The sequence below is a fragment of the Oncorhynchus gorbuscha genome, linkage group LG20 (assembly GCF_021184085.1).
Source record: "Oncorhynchus gorbuscha isolate QuinsamMale2020 ecotype Even-year linkage group LG20, OgorEven_v1.0, whole genome shotgun sequence".
Classification (NCBI taxonomy): Eukaryota; Metazoa; Chordata; class Actinopteri; order Salmoniformes; family Salmonidae; genus Oncorhynchus; species Oncorhynchus gorbuscha.
This window is the reverse complement of record NC_060192.1, coordinates 26628938-26652969: the sequence shown is the minus strand read 5'-3', so window position 1 is coordinate 26652969 and position 24032 is coordinate 26628938. Positions and strand designations below refer to the sequence as shown.

Genomic DNA, 24032 nt, shown 5'->3' with positions numbered 1-24032 from the left:
ATGACACACCAGAGGACAGGACGACCAGAGGAGCAATGACACACCAGAGGACAGGATGACCAGAGGAGCAATGACACACCAGAGGACAGGAAGACCAGAGGAACAATGACACACCAGAGGACAGGAAGACCAGAGGAACAATGACACACCAGAGGACAGGAAGACCAGAACAGCAATGACACACCAGAGGACAGGAAGAACAGAACAGCAATGACACACCAGAGGACAGGAAGACCAGAACAGCAATGACACACCAGAGGACAGGAAGACCAGAACAGCAATGACACACCAGAGGACAGGAAGACCAGAGGAGCAATGACACACCAGAGGACAGGAAGACCAGAACAGCAATGACACACCAGAGGACAGGAAGACCAGAACAGCAATGACACATCAGAGGACAGGAAGAGGAGGAGCAATGACACACCAGAGGACAGGAAGACCAGAGGAGCAATGACACACCAGAGGACAGGAAGACCAGAGGAGCAATGACACACCAGAGGACAGGAAGACCAGAGGAGCAATGACACACCAGAGGACAGGAAGACCAGAACAGCGACACACCAGAGGACAGGAAGACCAGAGGATCAATGACACACCAGAGGACAGGACGACCAGAGGAGCAATGACACACCAGAGGACAGGAAGACCAGAGGAGCAATGACACACCAGAGGACAGGACGACCAGAGGAGCAATGACACACCAGAGGACAGGAAGACCAGAGGAGCAATGAAACACCAGAGGACAGGACGACCAGAGGAGCAATGACACACCAGAGGACAGGAAGACCAGAGGAACAATGACACACCAGAGGACAGGACGACCAGAGGAGCAATGACACACCAGAGGACAGGAAGACCAGAGGAGCAATGACACACCAGAGGACAGGAAGACCAGAGGAGCAATGACACACCAGAGGACAGGAAGACCAGAGGAGCAATGACACACCAGAGGACAGGAAGACCAGAACAGCGACACACCAGAGGACAGGAAGACCAGAGGAGCAATGACACACCAGAGGACAGGACGACCAGAGGAGCAATGACACACCAGAGGACAGGAAGACCAGAGGAGCAATGACACACCAGAGGACAGGACGACCAGAGGAGCAATGACACACCAGAGGACAGGAAGACCAGAGGAGCAATGAAACACCAGAGGACAGGACGACCAGAGGAGCAATGACACACCAGAGGACAGGAAGACCAGAGGAACAATGACACACCAGAGGACAGGACGACCAGAGGAGCAATGACACACCAGAGGACAGGAAGACCAGAGGAGCAATGACACACCAGAGGACAGGACGACCAGAGGAGCGATGACACACAAGAGGACAGGATGACCAGAGGAACAATGACACACCAGAGGACAGGAAGACCAGAGGAGCAATGACACACCAGAGGACAGGAAGACCAGAGGAACAATGACACACCAGAGGACAGGAAGACCAGAACAGCAATGACACACCAGAGGACAGGAAGACCAGAACAGCAATGACACACCAGAGGACAGGAAGACCAGAACAGCAATGACACACCAGAGGACAGGAAGACCAGAACAGCGACACACCAGAGGACAGGAAGACCAGAGGAGCAATGACACACCAGAGGACAGGAAGACCAGAGGAGCAATGACACACCAGAGGACAGGAAGACCAGAGGAGCAATGACACACCAGAGGACAGGAAGACCAGAGGAGCAATGACACACCAGAGGACAGGAAGACCAGAGGAGCAATGACACACCAGAGGACAGGAAGACCAGAGGAGCAATGACACACCAGAGGACAGGAAGACCAGAGGAGCAATGAAACGGACAAACCTTTACTTTTCTTTACTTTGAAAAGCAGTGGGCTTCTGCTTCCACATAGTCAGCCCTGAACTCTCCCAGATCTGCCTGTCAGTGGGTGTATGTGACAGGTCACATGGTTGATGGACAGAGCTCACTCTACATTTACATTTTACTAGATGCTCTTATCCAGAGCAACTTACAGGAGCCAATAGGGTTAAGTGTGTCGCACAAGGGCACCGACAGATCTGTCACGTAGTCGGCTAGGGGATTCAAACCAACAACCTTTCGGTTGCTGGTCCAATGCTCATAACCGCTAGGCTACTTGGCACCTCCTTCCTACTCATTATATTCTCTGCATTTGTTCCAGACGGCACACAGAGAAGGCACTGTCATTGAGACGTGATCAAAGCTACATAGCCTACGGTAGCATGTTCATCCCTGGAGAACGCACACAATTTATTTACATGCCTTTGCCTAAGCAAATGAATAAGTTAAGTCTAAAATGAGCTCTTTGTGCATCAAAACACTGTTATAATATAATATTCCATGTCTAGGTGAAATACTAATGTGAATTTCTACTAAAGTCTTCCTACCTGTGGTGCTCGTCATGATGTGGTGTGTCATGAGATCCAACACAGTATCATAGGTATATTTCTACAGATGTTTTAACAATGGAAAGTGAATAAATGACGCTAGCATATAACGCTACATCTGAAACTGTGGCTGTCCTGTGTAAAAGAGCAGAGATCGCAGAAACAGCTTTTCAAACAGTGTCATGACAGCATCTACCTAGAGTGCACTGCTTACTCACAGCACCTGGAAAGAATATATTTATCTCTCTCTTTCATCAGATCTAGCAGATTCTGTAGTAGGACGGTGGAGAACTGCCTGCTACCTCTCACGATTATAATTGAGCGAGTCTATACAGTAGGGCATTCTGCCCAGCAACAGTGTAAATGGCAGCCCTCAACACTTCCATCAAGGTAAGCAGGTCCTGATTTCTCCTAAGGTCAGATCGTAAGAGTCAGCCAGTCCCACTAAGCCTTATGCCTGGGTGGACTGTCAGCTTGGGCTGAGATCCAGTACTCTGATCCGTACAGTACCGTAAGGTCCAGAGGCCTGTAAAGGTGGTGCAGCAGTTAACTCGGGCTAATACTGTATCGTGTAAGCCTTCCTCTAAATGGTCTTCCGTAAAGGGTATTTCGGCTGTTCGTGCACACGAAAGTCTACGCCCCTTCGTCTGTGATCGGTCAATGGTAGGGATTCTTCAATTAAGTGTTCGTTGTCATTCAACAATAGACGACTCATTTTCATGAGAAATACTGCACCAAACATCTTAGATAGATTGTGCGACTAAGATTTCGTCAGCAAAAAAAGTCAAAACGAATGACAGATTTCTTGAGTTCTTAGATTAATTCTGACCATTTTGAGGAAGTGTTTACTGGCTACAGAGTCTCAAGATGGACAAACAGTACTATTGCCACTTTCCTCTCGTTTTTTCAAGCAAAGGTATTTTAAGGGAGTATGCAAGCATACTCGTTCGGTTCTCCTTACCGGTTCGGCTGGCATCCGGATGCCTCCTTCAGCAGTCTGGGTTAATTTCCCAACATGCATTGCACTGTTAGTGATATAAATGAGAAAGAGGAGCAGCCACCCCCCCACTATCTGTTTTTCATAATACCCTCCATCTCTCCTCCATTTCTCTACCCATCTCTCCTCCATTTCCATGTGTCCCTCCCTGATCTCTCCATCATGTAGAGAGCCAGAGAGATCCAGAGGACATCACTCCCTGTGCCACTGCAGCACCAGACAAAGGACCGGATAATACAGCGCAGAGTTCATTATCCTCTGTAAGAGGAGGACCTGTCCTCTTCCCACCAACACACACACAAACTCTCGCTCTTGCACAAAACACACACCTTCTTATGATGGGATAAAAGTTAGCCATGTTGGTCAGGGAGCTGGTAGACCATAGTTTACTAGTGCTGTGATAAGATCGTGTAAAATAACACATTTGAAGAATGTATCTGCACTGTATGTTTGTTAGCTCGCTATCTTTCCATTCAAACTATGCATTCAATTCCCACCCATACACACATACACACATACACTGGCTAAAATCAGTTGATAGGACTTGGACATGTTACAAATACTGATCTTGTATCATATAAAAGGAGTCTCAGCTTTCCAAGAAAACAAACGTTGAGATATTTATGGTCTGTTTGCATATTTTTTAGGCTATTCATATACTACTATTTTAGGTTGACAAGTATTCTATTATAGAATTTCTGATATATCACATCTTTGTTTAATTTTCCTGCATAAGTAAAAATCAGGAGTATGCCTCTACTGCCATTAATTCCTAGACTGGTTTGGATTTGTCCCTGACCAATATGGCTGCCATTTTCACCCCATTCTGGAAAGTTGAGGATTTATGACATAGCCCCTAATCATTTTATAGGATCTCTATGGTCGCCCGCCAAAGAAACAGCCCATGGCCATGTGTCATAAACCCTCAACGTTCCAAAATGGGGTGAAAATGGCAGCCATATTGGTAGAATTGCAAGTAATATGCTTAAAAAATCCAAAATTCTCTTAGCCCGATTGCAAAATGTGTAGGATAGCATGAGATTATCTATGAAACTGCACATTTTTCTGATCTTGCGCAGGGGGGCTCAGTTGGTAGAGCATGGCACATGCAGTGCCAGGGTTGTGGGTTCGATTCCCATGGGGGACCAGTATGAAAACATTTATGCATTTATTACTGTAAGATGCTCTGCATAAGAGCATCTGCTAAACGACAAAACAGTAAATGTAAAATGAAACTGCAGTATTCCACTAGTGCCACACATGGTCTCTTCTGGCCCGCCTCAGCAGCCCCACACATACAACATACAGTCACTCCCCCAAGGACCCTCTCTTTCCTAAACACAAAACAAGAGATGATCACCTCATTTTGATCAAATGAAGCCAGGGTTTATCTCTTTGTATCATTTGTATAATCCCAGCCCCTTTCCCCCACCCCCTTCCCTAGAAACACCCCCTGAAGGTCTTCCAAGCTTTTAGGAAAATGCATCTGCCGCACACTGGAATGAATTGGCATGTGGTTTAGAGTTCCTGTTCATTGGCGTCAGTAGAAACTTAAGACAATGGTTGATGTGTCAGTAGGAAAGAGGGACTGTATCCAGGGAAGTGAGCAACACAATTAGCCAGGGGTGTTGAGTGTAATTGAAAAACTCTGCCTCCAGGGCAGATGGCGTTGAGGGAGAGTCTTAATCAACACTGGCAGAGGACACTGAATTCCCGGGTCATACGAGTCGAGAGGAAGAGGTAAGTAATTGCATCAGAGTGAAGTGTATAAGGTTACAGGGTTTTCTTACTCTGAGGGGTGTGGTCAAGGTAATGAACCCAAAGGTAGAGTACATTACTGGCAAGCTGTACTTCAAATAGCATAGTGTAATGAACTAACTGCTGTATAGTGCAACTAGAAGAAATATTTTGCCTTCTACATCCCTTCTCTTTCACTACATGGCCCTTCATACCCTTTTTCATTTGTCCTTGCTTTTTTCCTCTTTGGTTGTAGTCCAAACATGCAGGCTCTCTGTTTCCTTAAGTCATCCCTTTTAACAACCATAGATCATTTCCCAGCTGGCAATGTAACATAATCTAAAACGTTTTATAACGCTAAGTAGCAGTAGGATCTATTTATATTCTATTAATAGGCCCCAATATGATCTATTTCTCTTGGCAGGCAGCAACAGTTCTTCTCCCCTATACAGCGATCCAGCTGGTGTCTGGAGAGAGAGAGAGAGGAAGCTCAGCTCCGCCGACCTGTCAGCCTCCTCAGACTGTGAAACCCTTCATTCCCAGGAGAGCCTGTTTAATATAGTTACAGACCCACTTCCACCTTATTTTGGGCTTTCTAAGAAGAAGGAATAGAGTTGCAAAGCTACTGGTAACTTACCAAATTGACCTGAGTATTCTGTAACTTAAGTAATTAACAGGTAATCTATGGCAACTTCGGTCATTTATACTTGAATAACTTTTTTTTTTTTTTTAATGTTTTTCTATATCTGTGTCCCTATTGTCAATGAGTTTCTAATGGATAGATCATATGATTCAAGAGAAAATAGTCTAATTAATGAAAAAAAGACAGAATCAACAAATGCATTATTTTTAATGAACTCTGCAACTCTTTCAACTATTGACTTTTTTTCACAACTGCCACCAGTTTGGCACCAACACATTTACAAAGACATACTGACAGTCAAATAAATGTGTGTAAAAAAATATATACTGTATATATATGCTGAAACCGTCACCCTTGAGCGAGGCATTGCTCCTGTGAATCACTCTGGATAAGAGCATCTGCTAAATTACTCAAATAAAAATAATATTAAACACCAATGAAAATCACAGAGTTTATGGTTTATATTTAGGATAATGTTTTACAGCTTTGTCATTCAAATGTTTATTTTCAAATCCTCTTATTTGATATATTTTGCATATGCAGTAAGGCAACACAGAGGGTCAGATATCATTACAGACACGTGTGACAATCTGTGCCCAAAAATGCCACTCGATGTCATTTGATAAAATTCCAAACAAACCCTGGAAGTTACCAACATTCTGTTAGTTTACTGGTAGACTTTGATAGTTTCCACTAATTTAACCTCCCTCTGCAACCTTAAGAAGGAATAACAGATACTACTACTGTTGAGGGGGGTATTAATATAACAGAGTAAGAGATGTACAGGAGGGGGCCGAGCACCCTTGGGAGCCCCCCCCCATGTTGAGGTGTTATTGACTACCCTCACCACCCGAGGTCTGCCTGTCAGGAAGTCCAGGATCCAGTTTGCAGAGGGAGGTGCTCATACTCAGGTCCTTGAGCAGTGTCAAGCTTGGAGGGGACTATTGTGTTGAATGCTGAGCTGTAGTCAATTAACAATATTCTCCCATAGGTGTTCCTCTTGTCCAGGTGGGATAGGGCAGTGTGTAGAGCATCCAGCAGGCTTCATGATATTCTGCTGAGAGAGATTGGCTGAGCTGGCTGTACGACTCCCGTATGGATAATTATGACGAGTCTGAGACTCAGCAATCACATCAAAGGTGGGGGAGTCCCCCTAATGAGGGGAGGAGACGTTACATTACATCATGCCAAGGAGAGGGGCCGAGACCCCGTCTGTCGGCTCATCAAACAGAATGCTGCCTGTGCTCCAGCCTCCAGGCAGATGGATGGATGGTTCCACTGGGACAACAGGCTCCATTTAGGAACCATTTCCTAATTCCTGGATGCAGACGCAGCGATTACGGCTTTGGATCCTGCCAAGCACTCATTGCAATGCTCTCTCTCCCTCCACTTCTGAGCAGAGAATTCCACATGTACATTCCAGTGAGAGTCACTGACCGGATAAAAACCTCAGTGAGAATCTCTAATAACAGTGTAGGGTTTCACACAACGACAGCAACAGACTACCACTACACCATGCATATCAATGAGAGGAGGAAGACAGAATTGTGAAAACTGTTTCACTATCCATGTCCACCCTACTGACTATGATGATCATCATGAAGACAGTAGGATGCATTATTATCACAATCCATCAACCCACAGAGCACTAAAGCAGTCAGTAAAGTGGTGGAAACCAACAGCGGAACAGAGCAGTGGTAAAGTGGTGGAACAGTGGTGGAACAGTGGTGGTAAAGTGGTGGTACAGTGGTGGTACAGTGGTGGTAAAGTGGTGGAACAGTGAAGGAACAGTGGCGGTAAAGTGGTGGAACAGTGAAGGAACAGTGGCGGTAAAGTGGCGGAACAGTGAAGGAACAGTGGCGGTAAAGTGGTGGAACAGTGAAGGAACAGTGGCGGTAAAGTGGTGGAATAGTGAAGGAACAGTGGCGGTAAAGTGGTGGAACAGTGAAGGAACAGTGGCGGAACAGTGGCGGTAAAGTGGTGGAACAGTGAAGGAACAGTGGCGGAACAGTGGCGGTAAAGTGGTGGAACAGTGAAGGAACAGTGGTGGAACAGTGAAGGAACAGTGGTGGTAAAGTGGTGGTAAAGTGGTGGAACAGTGAAGGAACAGTGGTGGAACAGTGGTGGTAAAGTGGTGGTAAAGTGGTGGTAAAGTGGTGGAACAGTGAAGGAACAGTGGTGGTAAAGTGGTGGAACAGTGGTGGTAAAGTGGTGGAACAGTGAAGGAACAGTGGTGGAACAGTGAAGGAACAGTGGTGGTAAAGTGGTGGAACAGTGGTGGGTGGTGGAACAGTGAAGGAACAGTGGTAAAGTGGTGGAACAGTGAAGGAACAGTGGTGGTAAAGTGGTGGAACAGTGGCGGTAAAGTGGTGGAACAGTGAAGGAACAGTGGCGGTAAAGTGGTGGAACAGTGAAGGAACAGTGGCGGTAAAGTGGTGGAACAGTGAAGGAACAGTGGCGGAACAGTGGCGGTAAAGTGGTGGAACAGTGAAGGAACAGTGGCGGTAAAGTGGTGGAACAGTGAAGGAACAGTGGTGGTAAAGTGGTGGAACAGTGGTGGTAAAGTGGTGGAACAGTGAAGGAACAGTGGTGGTAAAGTGGTGGAACAGTGGTGGAACAGTGGAGGAACAGTGAAGGAACAGTGGTGGTAAAGTGGTGGAACAGTGAAGGAACAGTGGTGGTAAAGTGGTGGAACAGTGAAGGAACAGTGGTGGTAAAGTGGTGGAACAGTGGTGGTAAAGTGGTGGAACAGTGGTGGTAAAGTGGTGGAACAGTGGTGGTAAAGTGGTGGAACGGTGAAGAAACAGTGGTGGTAAAGTGGTGGAACAGTGAAGGAACAGTGGTGGTAAAGTGGTGGAACAGTGAAGGAACAGTGGGGGTAAAGTGGTGGTACAGTAAAGGAAGAGTGGGGGTAAAGTGGTGGTACAGTAAAGGAACAGTGGGGGTAAAGTGGTGGTACAGTGGTGGTACAGTGGTGGTACAGTGGTGGTAAATTGAAGGAACAGTGGTGAAAACGTGTTAAACCAGCATAGTCTAGACCAGGGCTCGCGAGTTATGAGTAAACATGTATTATTTCAGACTATTTTCGGTCTGCTTCAGACATACTGAGACTACTGCTCGCTGGCTCCCGAGGCGCTGACCAAATCACTGCTAATGAATTACTGAGATTTAACAGCATGACTGAAGTGACTGTACTTCTGCTGCTCAACAAGTAGCAGCTTTTAGCAGAGTGGCAGAGTCACTGGAGAACACGGTGTAAACTAGCATAGCACACCGTCCCACTGCTCCATTGCCCTGTAAACCATCAGATGATCATATTTAATATGCAGAGATTACAGCCAGCTAGACCAGCCAGACTAGACTCCATCTCAGAGAACTAGACCAGCCAGACTAGACTCCATCTCAGAGAACTAGACCAGCCAGACTAGACTCCATCTCAGAGAACTAGACCAGCCAGACTAGACTCCATCTCAGAGAACTAGACCAGCCAGACTAGACTCCATCTCAGAGAACTAGACCAGCCAGACTAGACTCCATCTCAGAGAACTAGACCAGCCAGACTAGACTCCATCTCAGAGAACTAGACCAGCCAGACTAGACTCCATCTCAGAGAACTAGACCAGCCAGACTAGACTCCATCTCAGAGAACTAGACCAGCCAGACTAGACTCCATCTCAGAGAACTAGACCAGCCAGACTAGACTCCATCTCAGAGAACTAGACCAGCCAGACTAGACTCCATCTCAGAGAACTAGACCAGCCAGACTAGACTCCATCTCAGAGAACTAGACCAGCCAGACTAGACTCCATCTCAGAGAACTAGACCAGCCAGACTAGACTCCATCTCAGAGAACTAGACCAGCCAGACTAGACTCCATCTCAGAGAACTAGACCAGCCAGACTAGACTCCATCTCAGAGGAGATGTTCATGCCTCTCGTTATTCCCGTGTTACAGGTGATGACAGAATACCACTGTTTAACCTTTCCTAATCACATTAACAGAACTTACAATGATAGGTGTCACCCAAGGAGAAAACTACTCCCCCACGACCTACCACCCAACCCCCCTGTGTTCTCACCTTTATCCATAATGACCCCCACGACCTACCACCCAACCCCCCCTGTGTTCTCACCTTTATCCATAATGACCCCCACGACCTACCACCCAACCCCCTGTATTCTCACCTTTATCCATAATGACCCCCACGACCTACCACCCAACCCCCTGTATTCTCACCTTTATCCATAATGACCCCCACGACCTACCACCCAACCCCCCTGTGTTCTCACCTTTATCCATAATGACCCCCACTCCTTACCACCCAACCCCCTGTGTTCTCACCTTTATCCATAATGACCCCCACTCCTTACCACCCAACCCCCTGTGTTCTCACCTTTATCCATAATGACCCCCACTCCTTACCACCCAACCCCCTGTGTTCTCACCTTTATCCATAATGACCCCCACTCCTTACCACCCAACCCCCTGTGTTCTCACCTTTATCCATAATGACCCCCACTCCTTACCACCCAACCCCTGTGACCACACCTTTATCCATAATGACCCCCACTACCTACCACCCAACCCCCTGTGACCACACCTTTATCCATAATGACCCCCACTACTTACCACCCAACCCCCTGTGTTCTCACCTTTATCCATAATGACCCCCACTCCTTACCACCCAACCCCCTATGTTCTCACCTTTATCCATAATGTCCCCCACTCCTTACCACCCAACCCCCTGTGTTCTCACCTTTATCCATAATGACCCCCACTCCTTACCACCCAACCCCCTGTGTTCTCACCTTTATCCATAATGACCCCCACTCCTTACCACCCAACCCCCTGTGTTCTCACCTTTATCCATAATGACCCCCACTCCTTACCACCCAACCCCCCTGTGTTCTCACCTTTATCCATAATGACCCCCACTCCTTACCACCCAACCCCCTGTGTTCTCACCTTTATCCAGAATGACCCCCACTACCTCCCATCCAACCCCCGTGACCACACCTTTATCCATAATGACCCCCACTCCTTACCACCCAACCCCCTGTGACCACACCTTTATCCATAATGACCCCCACTACCTACCACCCAACCCCCTGTGTTCTCACCTTTATCCATAATGACCCCCACTCCTTACCACCCAACCCCTGTGACCACACCTTTATCCATAATGTCCCCCACTCCCTAAAATTCCAACCCCCCTGTGTTCTCACCTTTATCCATAATGTCTCCCACTACCTCCCATCCAACCCCCCTGTGTTCTCACCTTTATCCATAATGTCCCCCACTACCTCCCATCCAATCCCCCCCTGTGTTCTCACCTTTATCCATAATGTCCCCCACTACCTCCCATCCAACCCCCCTGTGTTCTCATCTTTATCCATAATGTCCCCCACTACCTCCCATCCAACCCCCGTGTGTTCTCATCTTTATCCATAATGTCCCCACTACCTCCCATCCAACCCCCTCTGTGTTCTCATCTTTATCCATAATGTCCCCCACTACCTCCCATCCAACCCCCCTGTGTTCTCACCTTTATCCATAATGTCCCCCACTACCTCCCATCCAACCCCCCTGTGTTCTCATCTTTATCCATAATGTCCCCCACTACCTCCCATCCAACCCCACTGTGTTCTCATCTTTATCCATAATGTCCCCCACTACCTCCCATCCAACCCCCCTGTGTTCTCATCTTTATCCATAATGTCCCCCACTACCTCCCATCCAACCCCACTGTGTTCTCATCTTTATCCATAATGTCCCCCACTACCTCCCATCCAACCCCACTGTGTTCTCATCTTTATCCATAATGTCCCCCACTACCTCCCATCCAACCCCCCTGTGTTCTCATCTTTATCCATAATGTCCCCCACTACCTCCCATCCAACCCCACTGTGTTCTCATCTTTATCCATAATGTCCCCCACTACCTCCCATCCAACCCCCTGTGTTCTCATCTTTATCCATAATGTCCCCCACTACCTCCCATCCAACCCCCTGTGTTCTCATCTTTATCCATAATGTCCCCCACTACCTCCCATCCAACCCCCCTGTGTTCTCATCTTTATCCATAATGTCCCCCACTACCTCCCATCCATCCCCCCTGTGTTCTCATCTTTATCCATAATGTCCCCCACTCCTTACAATCCAACCCCCTGTGACCACACCTTCCTCCATAATGACCCCCACTTCATACCACTCAACCCCCTGTGTTCTCAGCTTTATCCATAATGTCCCCCACTCCATACAATCCCAACCCCTGTGTTCTCAGCTTTATCCATAATGTCCCCCACTACCTCCCATCCAACCCCCTGTGTTCTCAGCTTTATCCATAATGTCCCCCACTCCATACAATCCCAACCCCTGTGTTCTCAGCTTTATCCATAATGTCCCCCACTCCATACAATCCCAATCCCCCCCCTGTGTTCTCAGCTTTATCCATAATGTCCCCCACTCCATACAATCCCAACCCCCCTGTGTTCTCAGCTTTATCCATAATGTCCCCCACTCCATACAATCCCAACCCCCCTGTGTTCTCAGCTTTATCCATAATGTCCCCCACTCCATACAATCCCAACCCCCCTGTGTTCTCAGCTTTATCCATAATGTCCCCCACTCCATACAATCCCAACCCCCTGTGTTCTCAGCTTTATCCATAATGTCCCCCACTACCTCCCATCCAACCCCCTGTGTTCTCATCTTTATCCATAATGTCCCCCACTACCTCCCATCCAACCCCCTGTGTTCTCATCTTTATCCATAATGTCCCCCACTCCTTACAATCCAACCCCTGTGACCACACCTTCCTCCATAATGACCCCCACTACCTCCCATCCAACCCCACTGTGTTCTCATCTTTATCCATAATGTCCCCCACTACCTCCCATCCAACCCCCGTGTTCTCATCTTTATCCATAATGTCCCCCACTACCTCCCATCCAACCCCCCTGTGTTCTCATCTTTATCCATAATGTCCCCCACTCCTTACAATCCAACCCCCTGTGACCACACCTTCCTCCATAATGACCCCCACTTCATACCACTCAACCCCCTGTGTTCTCAGCTTTATCCATAATGTCCCCCACTCCATACAATCCCAACCCCCTGTGAGCTCACCTTCCTCCATAATGACCCCCACTCCCTACTTGGGCTGTTGCAGTGACAGTATTACTGTCACACTGGCAGTCATGAGTCATGACAGCAGTAAAATTCTATATGACTGTTGAGTCATGATAATCTCATTATATGCACTCTGGACATGCATTGGGAGTACACAACCCCCTACAACCAGCAGGTACTACTGGCCAGGTGCTCTGGGCTCTATTGTCCCTCGAACCACTCTGACAATATAAATCTTATCATCAAAACAGTATGTGCTTTTAAAGCTCATCTCACTGTGATTGATCAATTTGAAGAAAGAAGTTCAACAGCAGGTTGAAACTGAGTGGAAAACATGGTCGTTGTGGATGTTGTTTCAAAGCCTAACACAACAAATTGGACAGCGCTTTCTAAGGTGATGATTCATTCAAAACACTCATATGCATATTTTAACTCATGCATAAGCATTGGCCGATACTGTATATGAGCCCAAGCCCGGGAAAAGAAAACACAGAATTACAATTATGTTTGTGCTATTACACAATAAATAGCCTACCACATATTACACACAGCAGAAAAAGACAAAACAAAACTGATTTAAGATTTGAATTTATTTAATTTAGGCTTGCCTACAATTATATTGCATTTGTATTTGATTTGGAATAACCTAGTAATAGGCCATTTTTATAATTAATAGGCTGACATTGCATTTAGCTAAACTCACCACCGTGAGTTTCCATCTCCTCTCTCTTCTTCGTTCCTTTCTCCAGCTGTCATAATTAAATATGTTTCATTGCGAAAACATGTTACTATTGATGTTGCCATACAAATTTCACTTGGTTTCCCAAATGAAGCACTGGGTAGCTGCAGGAGCAGGGTTGGAGAGCCCATGGACCTGTTTCAACTGATCACTTTTACGCTCCACATATCCACTTCATATTTGCACTCGCTCCGGAATGGGAAAAATATCACTTCTATTTCTTTCAGTTCAGTTCAATTCTATTTTTTTTTACTATAAAATCATATAATATAAAATAATAGCATGGGACATAAACATATCTTGTCGGGTAAATGAACAAGCCTATGTATGACACGGCGCACAGCCAGAAAACACAGTAGGGCAACTCCTATTCTGTTCTTCTGAAATACATTTTCTTCATATCATTAGGTTTCTTTAGACCTGTATAACATAAATTATGGATTTGTTGTGATGGTGTAAATTAAATTGATTTATTAAACTATTTAAATGTAGCTGTTCCAAAGGTGCATATCAGCATCTTAAATACAGCTTGTGTGGAGGCCTGGAGATGCTAAACATGTTTATGTTAATTAATGTCAATTACCATGAAACCTGCAGTCTGTTGCATGACAATTGTTGGTTGGCAAAACTTTGACATAACCTACAGCCCCTACTCCCTAGCATCCGACCCCCCTACTCCCTAGCATCCGACCCCCCTACTCCCTAGCATCCGACCCCCCTACTCCCTAGCATCCGACCCCCTACTCCCTAGCATCCGACCCCCCTACTCCCTAGCATCCGACCCCCCTACTCCCTAGCATCCAACCCCTCTACTCCCTAGCATCCAACCCCTCTACTCCCTAGCATCCAACCCCTCTACTCCCTAGCATCCAACCACTCTACTCCCTAGCATCCAACCCCCTACTCCCTAGCATCCAACCCCCCTACTCCCTAGCATCCAACCCCCTACTCCCTACCACCAAAACCCCATGTGAGATCACCTTCCTCCACAATGACCCCCACTCCCTAGCACCCAACCCCCATGTGAGAATCACCTTCCTCCATAATGACCCCCAGTCCCGATCACCCAAACCCCCCATGTGAGATCACCTTCCTCCATAATGACCCCACTCCCTACGACCCAACCCGTGAGCTCACCTTCCTGACTACCACAATGAGCTCCCCCCCCACTGACCCCCACCCTACCACCCAACCCCGTGAGCTCCCCTTCCTCCACAATGACCCCCACTTCCTACCACCCAACCCCATGAGCTCACCTTTATCCAATGACCCCCACTCCCTACCACCCAACCCCCATGAGCCCACCTTCCTCCATAATGACCCCCACTCCCGACCTCCCTGTGAGCTCACCTTCTCCATAATGACCCCTCTCTCTACCTACAGACTTCCCTGTGAGCTCACCTTCCTCTGCAAGGACCCCCACTCCCTACCACCCAACCCCCTGTGAGCTCACCTTCCTCCAGCTCATCCATGGTGGTGATCTTGCGCATTCCGTCGATGGAGAAGATGAAGCGGACCCCCTGGGGAAGGTTGATGTGGTCGGAGAGCGAGCGCGTCAGGTCGGCCAAGAGGGCATCGAAGGTGCGGAAGCGTTCCACGGCCACGGCATACACGATGCCCTTGAAGTAGCGGTCTCCGTTGCGGTAGAACCTCACCTTCTTGGCCTTCTTCTCGTTGGTGAGGGCCTGCAGGGTGCGCGTGCGGTAGAAGCTGCAGTGGGCGCTGTGGGTGGGGCTAGGCAGTCCGTTCATGCGCCCACCCCGTGGGGTACGGGGCTTGTCGCGCTCGTCAAAATGGCCGAAGTCCAGCTCCATGGTGATAGATGTCAGGGAGGGTCCGTGGTAGAGAGGTGCTGGTTGTGCTGAGCTCTGGGAAGTCTAGCATTGGAAAAACACAACACTATGAGTTATACTGATGCTCATACAGTATAAAACTAAGGAGACTTGGTAAAGATATTTTAGTTTAGGCATGAACATCTAAAAAGGGCTATTCAATAACAGAGTACCAAAGTGGTAAATTAATCCCTCAACATTCCACCATCTAGCTACTGTGAAATTCCCCTGCAGTGGGAATCCCTTTCCATTTCTATCCCTCTAATACAGTAGAGTACCATGCACCACAGGTGTGCTGGGGGTCACATGCAGTAAACTAAGCCAAGCCTCCCATGCCCAGTCTCCCCACGCCCAGTCTCCCATGCCCAGTCTCCCCACGCCCAGTCTCCCATGCCCAGTCTCCCCACGCCCAGTCTCCCATGCCCAGTCTCCCCACGCCCAGTCTCTCCACGTCTCCCCACGCCCAGTCTCTCCACGTCTCCCCACGCCCAGTCTCTCCACGTCTCCCCACGCCCAGTCTCTCCACGTCTCCCCACGCCCAGTCTCTCCACGTCTCCCCACGCCCAGTCTCTCCACATCTCCCCACACCCAGTCTCTCCACATCTCCCCACGCCCAGTCTCTCCACGTCTCCCCACGCCCAGTCTCTCCACGTCTCCCCACGCCCAGTCTCCCCACGCCCAGTCTCTCCACGCCCAGTCTCTCCACGCCCAGTCTCTCCACATCTCCACATGCCTCCCAATACCATGCCTCCCCATACCCATCTCCCCATGTCTCCCCATACCCATCTCCACATGCCTCCCCATGCCCTGCCTCCCCATGCCCTGCCTCCCCATGCCCTGCCTCCCCATGCCCTGCCTCCCCATGCCCTGCCTCCCCATGCCCTGCCTCCCCATGCCCTGCCTCCCCATGCCCTGCCTCCCCATGCCCTGCCTCCCCATGCCCTGCCTCCCCATGCCCTGTCTCCCCATGCCCTGTCTCCCCATGCCCTGTCTCCCCATGCCCTGTCTCTCCAGCGTGTGTATGGTTTCTGCAAGATGAAGAGAGGCTAGCCCAGCCCAATCAATTACAGCCCTCACTATCGATTAGCCCACCCACTCACAGACAGACACAGAGATGTGTTAACCCTCAGCCCTTCTGTGTGTGTAAAAGCAACCGGAGAACGTTCTGCCATGACGGCGCAGCAACAAAAACACAAGCCTCGTTGAGGATGTTCCCGAGTGAACAGGGGATCAGTATTTAATGTCAGGTGAACAGAATCACTCTGCTGTATACTCAGTAGTACATGTCCTATGTAGGCATTACAACCCTTCAGTGACCCCTAAAACTAAGGCCATTAGTTCTGAACATACACTACATACTAAACATGGTATGCACTAAATGGGATGTACAGGTCTCCTGTAGAGCGGAGGTTGCTCCGCCTGTACGTCTGTCTGTCATCTACCATACATTCAGCCTGTGTCCTTCAGAGAGGGGAAGGGAGTAGCCAGTAAGGAACTATTATTAAGAAGGCCAAGTGGATGTGTGATATTTTGGAGGAGAATGTCTCATCAGAGTGTGTTGCTGTTTGTGGTCTGACCAGGGTGGGAAACGAGACACTTTGCCTCTGGCTCCAGGAAATGTGCACAGACTGACATTGATTGTCATGGGTCTTGTCCTGGAGGCAGAACTGAGCGATTTCCGCTAATGGGCCAGCTGTAAAGTCATAATTGTCTATAATGTAAGAATTCATAAAAAGGTTAGGGTTAGCAGTGTGGTTAAGGTTAGGTTTATATTTCAAATCAGATTAGATGATTTTGCGGCTGTGACAGATAGTGACCACTCTGTGAACTGCCTCCAGGCAAAGATTCATGACAATAAATGCCAGCATGCAATATGTGCTTAATGTGATTCTGGTCTCTGTATCTGATCTCTGTACAGTTCCCCTTTGCCTCACCCTTAGTAATTGTTCTTCGTCGTTTCAACTCGTGGGTGGATCACCCCATGTACCTTTCCCAGTGGTAGAGGATGAGTAACCACTGAAACGTGTGAATACACCCTCACACATGGTGCTCAGCACCACACATAGGACATGACTATGATACCATGGACTTTACATCAGTGACAATGATACCATGGACTTTACATCAGTGACAATGATACCATGGACTTTACATCAGTGACTATGATACCATGGACTTTACATCAGTGACTATGATACCATGGACTTTACATCAGTGACAATGATACCATGGACTTTACATCAGTGACTATGATACCATGGACTTTACATCAGTGACTATGGTACCATGGACTTTACATCAGTGACTATGGTACCATGGACTTTACATCAGTGACTAATGCTCCAAATGTTCAGCTCAGCTCTCTGGTCCAAGAGCCCTTTATGGGATGCTGATTATACAGTAGATCCAGAACCTCCCCTGCTGCCTGCTCATAGCTCAGACCCTGAGGTGTGGGAGGATTCAGATGGTTCTAGCTTGTTTCTGCCATATGTTCTTTAAAACCATCCAGGCGGTGAAACATTTCTGTTAGCCTTTTCATGCAAGATATATGGTACTTGCAAATGCACATCCCAAAAATGAGTATATTGTCATGGTTGTAAGGATAAAAAACGATTCAATGTATTTTTAAAAGGGTTTTCTATTTGGTGTCTTTTGGCAAATAGCTTGTGTAAAGGCCTGAGCAGCCTAGCAGGAATGGTCTCTTTCTGGGTAGTCCAGACCTCTCTGTAAAGCCTGTAGATGAGGCGAGGGTTAGAGAGCACAGCGTGCTCCTGCCAAAACTCTCCACTAACATCTGCTCTTTTTAAATGCAAGCAGACCGTTTTATCCCCTCCGCAAAAAGACAGAAGAAAAGAAAGCATGGTGGGAGGGACTGACTGACTGACTGACTGGCTGGCTGGCTGGCCAGAGACGTGTTTGCTGCTACCAGGTTCGTTACTGGAACTTTGAAATAGACAGTTTGGAATAATGAGGAGATTAGCCACTGAATGGGCAGAGAGCACTCATTACTGTGCCACTGTGAATGGGATCCCAGCAGCCGTCACCCTCTCTGCCATGTCTCACATCTCACACCATCATAACAATGTCCCCGCCATAGGAGGACAGAGGGCACAGTGAAGGTCATCGTTGAAACGCCGTGCCCTGGAACATGCTTGGAGTCCTGCCCTGTCCAGGTCAGACAGTCAGTCTGTCTGTTCGTTTCAACAAACGTTTCGATTCCGAGCATTCAGGAGTGAAACTAGTGTTTCAGTGAAACTAGCCGACTGCAGAGCAGACAAAGAAACACGTTAAGAGTCGTGGGGCAGGTTGCTTCGCTACGACGACACCACAAAGCCCCATTTCTAATGAATGTCATTAGCCATCTCTGTGTGATCTAATCAAAGTGAATATAATTCCTCTGTATGAGATGGGGAACGTGAGGTTATGATGACCGCACAGTAGAGCTGAATGCTAGCTGCTCCGTGTCAGAACAAAGACTCACTGCACCACAGCAGTATCCACGTGCTAGAGCACAGGCACAGCAGCCATATTGTACTGTACAAGACTTGTGAATGAGGTTAGCTGCAGTGGGACAAACCCCATCTACACCTGCCTAGAATGTGCTGACTCAAGTCTGGGCTGTCTGGCTGCATTTGTAGCCATGTTTACAAGGCAAACAGCTTCTCTGTAAAAGACACATCCGATAACAGGAACTAGTGGCTTCTTATTTTACACTGCAAGTCACAAGGTATGCCATCTTTTATCAAAGTACAGTAACTATCAAGTAAAACAGCGTCAGTACTCTAGGGACAATATGGTGCTCTGTTTAGCTCCAGGCCTATCTTTCTCCTATATTGTTCAACCATCATCAATAGCCCCTCTCACTCAATTGCACCAAAATGTCCTTCTAAACAATTCTGATCAATAACCACACGTCAATAAGCTCACGCCCATTGTTCACAAACAAAGCATGTCACCGTCCCCCCCCCCCCCCCCCCCCCCAAGCTGACTCCCAGGATATGTGCCAGTAGGGTGATGTGTTGAAGTAGGCAGGAGGCGTGGCAGCTGAAGGAGGCAGGAGCAGATGATGTGTGATAAATGAGAGTCCTTTATGACAGTGTGACCTCCGCCCCACAGTCCACTGAGCCCTGGAGCCCCACAGTCCACTGAGCCCTGGAGCCCCACAGTCCACTGAGCCCTGGAGCCCCACAGTCCACTGAGCCCTGGAGCCCCACAGTCCACTGAGCCCCACAGTCCACTGAGCCCCACAGTCCACTGAGCCCCACAGTCCACTGAGCCCCACAGTCCACTGAGCCCCACAGTCCACTGAGCCCCACAGTCCACTGAGCCCTGGAGCCCCACAGTCCACTGAGCCCCACAGTCCACTGAGCCCTGGAGCCCCACAGTCCACTGAGCCCTGGAGCCCCACAGTCCACTGAGCCCTGGAGCCCCACAGTCCACTGAGCCCTGGAGCCCCACAGTCCACTGAGCCCTGGAGCCCCACAGTCCACTGAGCCCTGGAGCCCCACAGTCCACTGAGCCCTGGAGCCCCACAGTCCACTGAGCCCTGGAGCCCCACAGTCCACTGAGCCCTGGAGCCCCACAGTCCACTGAGCCCTGGAGCCCCACAGTCCACTGAGCCCTGGAGCCCCACAGTCCACTGAGCCCTGGAGCCCCACAGTCCACTGAGCCCTGGAGCCCCACAGTCCACTGAGCCCTGGAGCCCCACAGTCCACTGAGCCCTGGAGCCCCACAGTCCACTGAGCCCTGGAGCCCCACAGTCCACTGAGCCCTGGAGCCCCACAGAGACCACATCCCCTTCCTGGAGAGGACCAAAAAAAACATAACAGCACCCCCTCCATCTCACATCACAAGCCTCTGCCTGATGACAAGCCCTTTTCAAGTGGCATTAACTATCCACCCCAACCCATGCCGCAAAAATATAGTGTTCTTGTTGTGAGCCCCCTGGGCCACTTTCATATCCTGTCGAGAATTAGATTTGTCTGCTAAATTCCTAATGCATTGTTAGTATTAGAACGAGGCTGGAGGTGCTGCTGATTCACTGGTGACGGACTGACTCTCTTCCAGAACTGCTGCTGCTGCCTCACTCTGATACACAAGATTATCAATCAATCGTCATATGTAGATGATCAATGACTCAGTAATTCATTTCATACAGAGTGAGTCTTGAGTGAGAAACATATGTGAAGATGTCACATGGTAAGGTAACTTTATAACACACCTCAATGCACCATGTGGTTAAATCAATTAAAACAGCACATCAACCCAGTGCTCAGGACAATCATTGGATTTCTAGGTGTCAGATCTGGGCTTGTCACTTTGACTGAACACCCCTATCTGAAATAACCAGCCCCCTCCAGAGGGTAGCACTGTAACAGCCACTGTTCACCATGCCCCTACCCAAAAGGTTCCACTTCGTACAACACACAGACCCTCATGTGAGGAGGGAGATGAGGTTATATCTGACCGTTGATCAACACAGTGGGGGAGTTTTACTAATGGCCACACAAAGCTTAATCACACATTAATGAAGTGGAAAACAGCTTTAACTAGCTGTAAAAGGGCTTTGGCACACATTGTTATGTCAACACATTCAGGCCATCTTGGCCATTAATTAGTGGGCAAGATAACATTTTTCGGCATGAATCTAGTTCAAGAGGCAGTGCTGCAGAGTGGTCACTAGCTGGCACAGCCACAAAGTCATAAAATGTGATTTTAAAACTTAACCTTAACCACAATGCCTAACAGTGACCTTAAATTAAGACAAAAAGCAAATGTTTTGTTGTTTGTACATTTTTACAATTTGGCCAATTTTGTCTTTACAGTTGGCCCATCTAGTGCAAATTGGTCAGTTCTGCCTCCAGGACAAGACTCGTCCCAATAAACATCAACCTGCCGCTAGTGAGGGTGTGTAGACTAGAGGCTGCTATCTGTGACATTTAAAGCTCTGATCTGTGCCAGACAGACAGACAGACAGACAGACCAGTCCTGGGCCAAGGATTGAAGTAGCTTTACCAATTAAAGCCTGGCCACTTCCTGTCAAATCCCCACCTAGTGGCTGTGACCAGTGACCACACCTCGATGGCTTCAGATAAAGACATGCATCCTAACCCCTCAACCCTCCACACCCTTGCTATCACCCACCCTTGCTATCACCCACTCTCGCTCCACATACAATGCCCACACATGGCTCTACTGCTGGGCAATGGCAACCAAATGTAGACTCCATGACTTAACAGGGGCTTGTTAACTCATTTCTGCTTAAACAATGATTGTGTTAGACTGGCAACGCCCCAATGCCACAGGTCATGAAACTCACAGCTTTTAATGGCGAAATACTGATTATGATTGATATGTCCTCCTCCCCTTGTCTCTTCACAGCCCCATCACACGAGTCCTCCTCCATGAAGACAAACAGAGAGGACCACATTGTCCCCACCCTTAATGCGTCTGGGATCTCCCCTCCCCCGCACACCCTGGCCCTGAGTCTGGCTGACAGGTCCTGAGATGGGGGTAGGTCCCAGACCAGGGAGGGATGGGTTATGGGTAGTGGTACTCCTCCCGACAGACAGGGGCTGGGAGCCCATCTGCTCCCCTAATATAATAGACAGAGAGGTAAATCACTGACCCTCTCCCCATGACGTCACTTAGGACTATATATGGTCTCCGCTCAGGACAGCCCATTGTCTCACAGGGACAACCCCGTCACTACGACTACTGTAGTGCTACATCATACACGGATACAACTACAAATAATAGTATTATTACTAGACTAATGATTCACCCCAGTGCATTACAATCATCAGGGCTCAAATTACGGGAGGGGCCCCTAAGTATGTCAAATGTCTATCCCCATAAGGTCCAGACCACTACTCATAACACCCCCCCCCCCAACAGATATGTCATTCAATCCCTGAATATCACAAATAAATGGACATGTAAAATAATACAGATGTTCTCAGCATGCTTACCTAACCAGGGCAGGCTACATCCTACTCACAGTGCAGCAGAGACAGACTGCAAAGCTGTTCTATTGTGTGACTGTGACATGTCTAACTGCACAACAGAGATGTGAGGCTGGGTCTGTGCTACCAGCGCCACAGCAGCCCAGATAACAACTCTGACCTGCCCGTCAGCGTCCTGCATCAAATCACCCCGAACATCCTCATCACAGCAGATCTGTCTCTTATCTAGTAACACTAAGCCAGTCTGAGCAGGTTTTAAGTCATATTGGTTTTTAAATAACAACAAAAGTTTTTCAGTGCCCCTCTAGCTTTCAGCAACAGCAAAAAACGGATCAGTTGTCCACATGCCCTCAGAGAAAAGCGGTGGGCGCCGTACATACAGATGAGCCATGACAGTTTTGTACCAACGGGTACGAGCGCATCTATAATCACCTGCGAATATAGCCGACAGCCTAAATAGGCAAAAATTCTACCAATCCTTCACAGTGTCCAATACTCCTGAACACAACAACTTAACTCACCGTCAGAAACATAATTTAAATACTGACATAATATTTTTTCTCCATTTAATTATGTTTAACCAAAATATAAAAAGTATTGGGTACTCACGCGCGCTGGAGCGTTTGGAGTGAGGTGGGTGGGTGTGGATGCTGCAGGATAGCGGCACGAGCTCTCTCTGCCTTTGTCTGCCTCTCTCTAGTCTACGAGCTGAGCCTACCTGACCGGCTGCACTGCTGGGTCCTAGAGGCGACCCTGCTGAACCCGCCCTAGCATGGCAATGGCACTGACCGGCATTTTGGGGTATTTCTCACAAAAGGATGATGTAAACCTTTTCAGAGCTGATTTTTTTTTTACTTTCGGGAATCTACTGTGCCATGATGAATAGTTTTTATTCATTCAGACACCCATGCACTGTATATGCTGCCTATTGAAATTAGAAATACAAATCTGGAGAGACAAAAAAATCTGCCTGCTGAGTTGATTTGATCCCTGTGTTTTGAGAAAATGATGCCACAGGATCTTTCCACTATCTCTATTGTAAAGTAATGTGGTGTTGATAACCCCCTCCAAACAGATTGAACTGTGTGGGTGGTGCTCCTCTCTTCACACCATCCATGTTATATTTCCAGAGGCAGAAACAGCAGGATTGTAGAGTGATTTATTGACGAATGTGTGTGGGTGTGTGTGTTGGCTTCTGAAGGTAAAAGCCCATTATCTACACCACTGCCAGAGAGAAAGGAGAAAGGAAAGCTCTAAAGAGCTGATGTCCTTCCAGATAAGAGGCTCTTTATATGGGAGGCATCTGGTGTGTGGTGTGAGTTTCAGGTGCAGGTGGAAGTGTTTATGAGCACCTGTGTTTAGATTGTTTAGTGTGTGTGTTAAATTGTTATCATACAATCCCGTGTGTAATGAACTGAGACAAAGTCATCTCAGACTATCTGCATTGACCCCCTTTGCGCGAACTCTTTTGACTCATCACATACGCTGCTGCTACTTCTTATTATCTATCTTGTTACCTAGTCACTTTACCCCTACCTAAATGTACGTACTGTACCAACCTCAATGACCTCGTACCCCTGCACATCTACTCTGTACTGGTAC

At 48.1% G+C, this 24032-nt stretch overlaps 1 protein-coding gene across 2 annotated transcripts in view; it reads right to left on the bottom strand.

The window, feature by feature from the left end:
• The window catches only part of LOC124007201 (neuronal migration protein doublecortin-like), a 109465-nt gene extending 86222 nt beyond the window's left edge, over positions 1-23243 (bottom strand). The window contains exons 1-2 of one of the 2 annotated variants that reach the window (XM_046317593.1): positions 23040-23243; positions 15087-15510 (exon numbers count right to left, since the gene is read on the bottom strand). In XM_046317593.1, the coding sequence (XP_046173549.1) occupies positions 15087-15447 (361 nt within the window). In that variant the 5' untranslated portion in view covers positions 15448-15510; positions 23040-23243. The remainder of the gene's footprint in view (positions 1-15086; positions 15511-23039) is intronic. The other variant, XM_046317592.1, reaches the window with a different exon arrangement.
• Between the last annotated feature and the right edge of the window lie 789 nt (positions 23244-24032).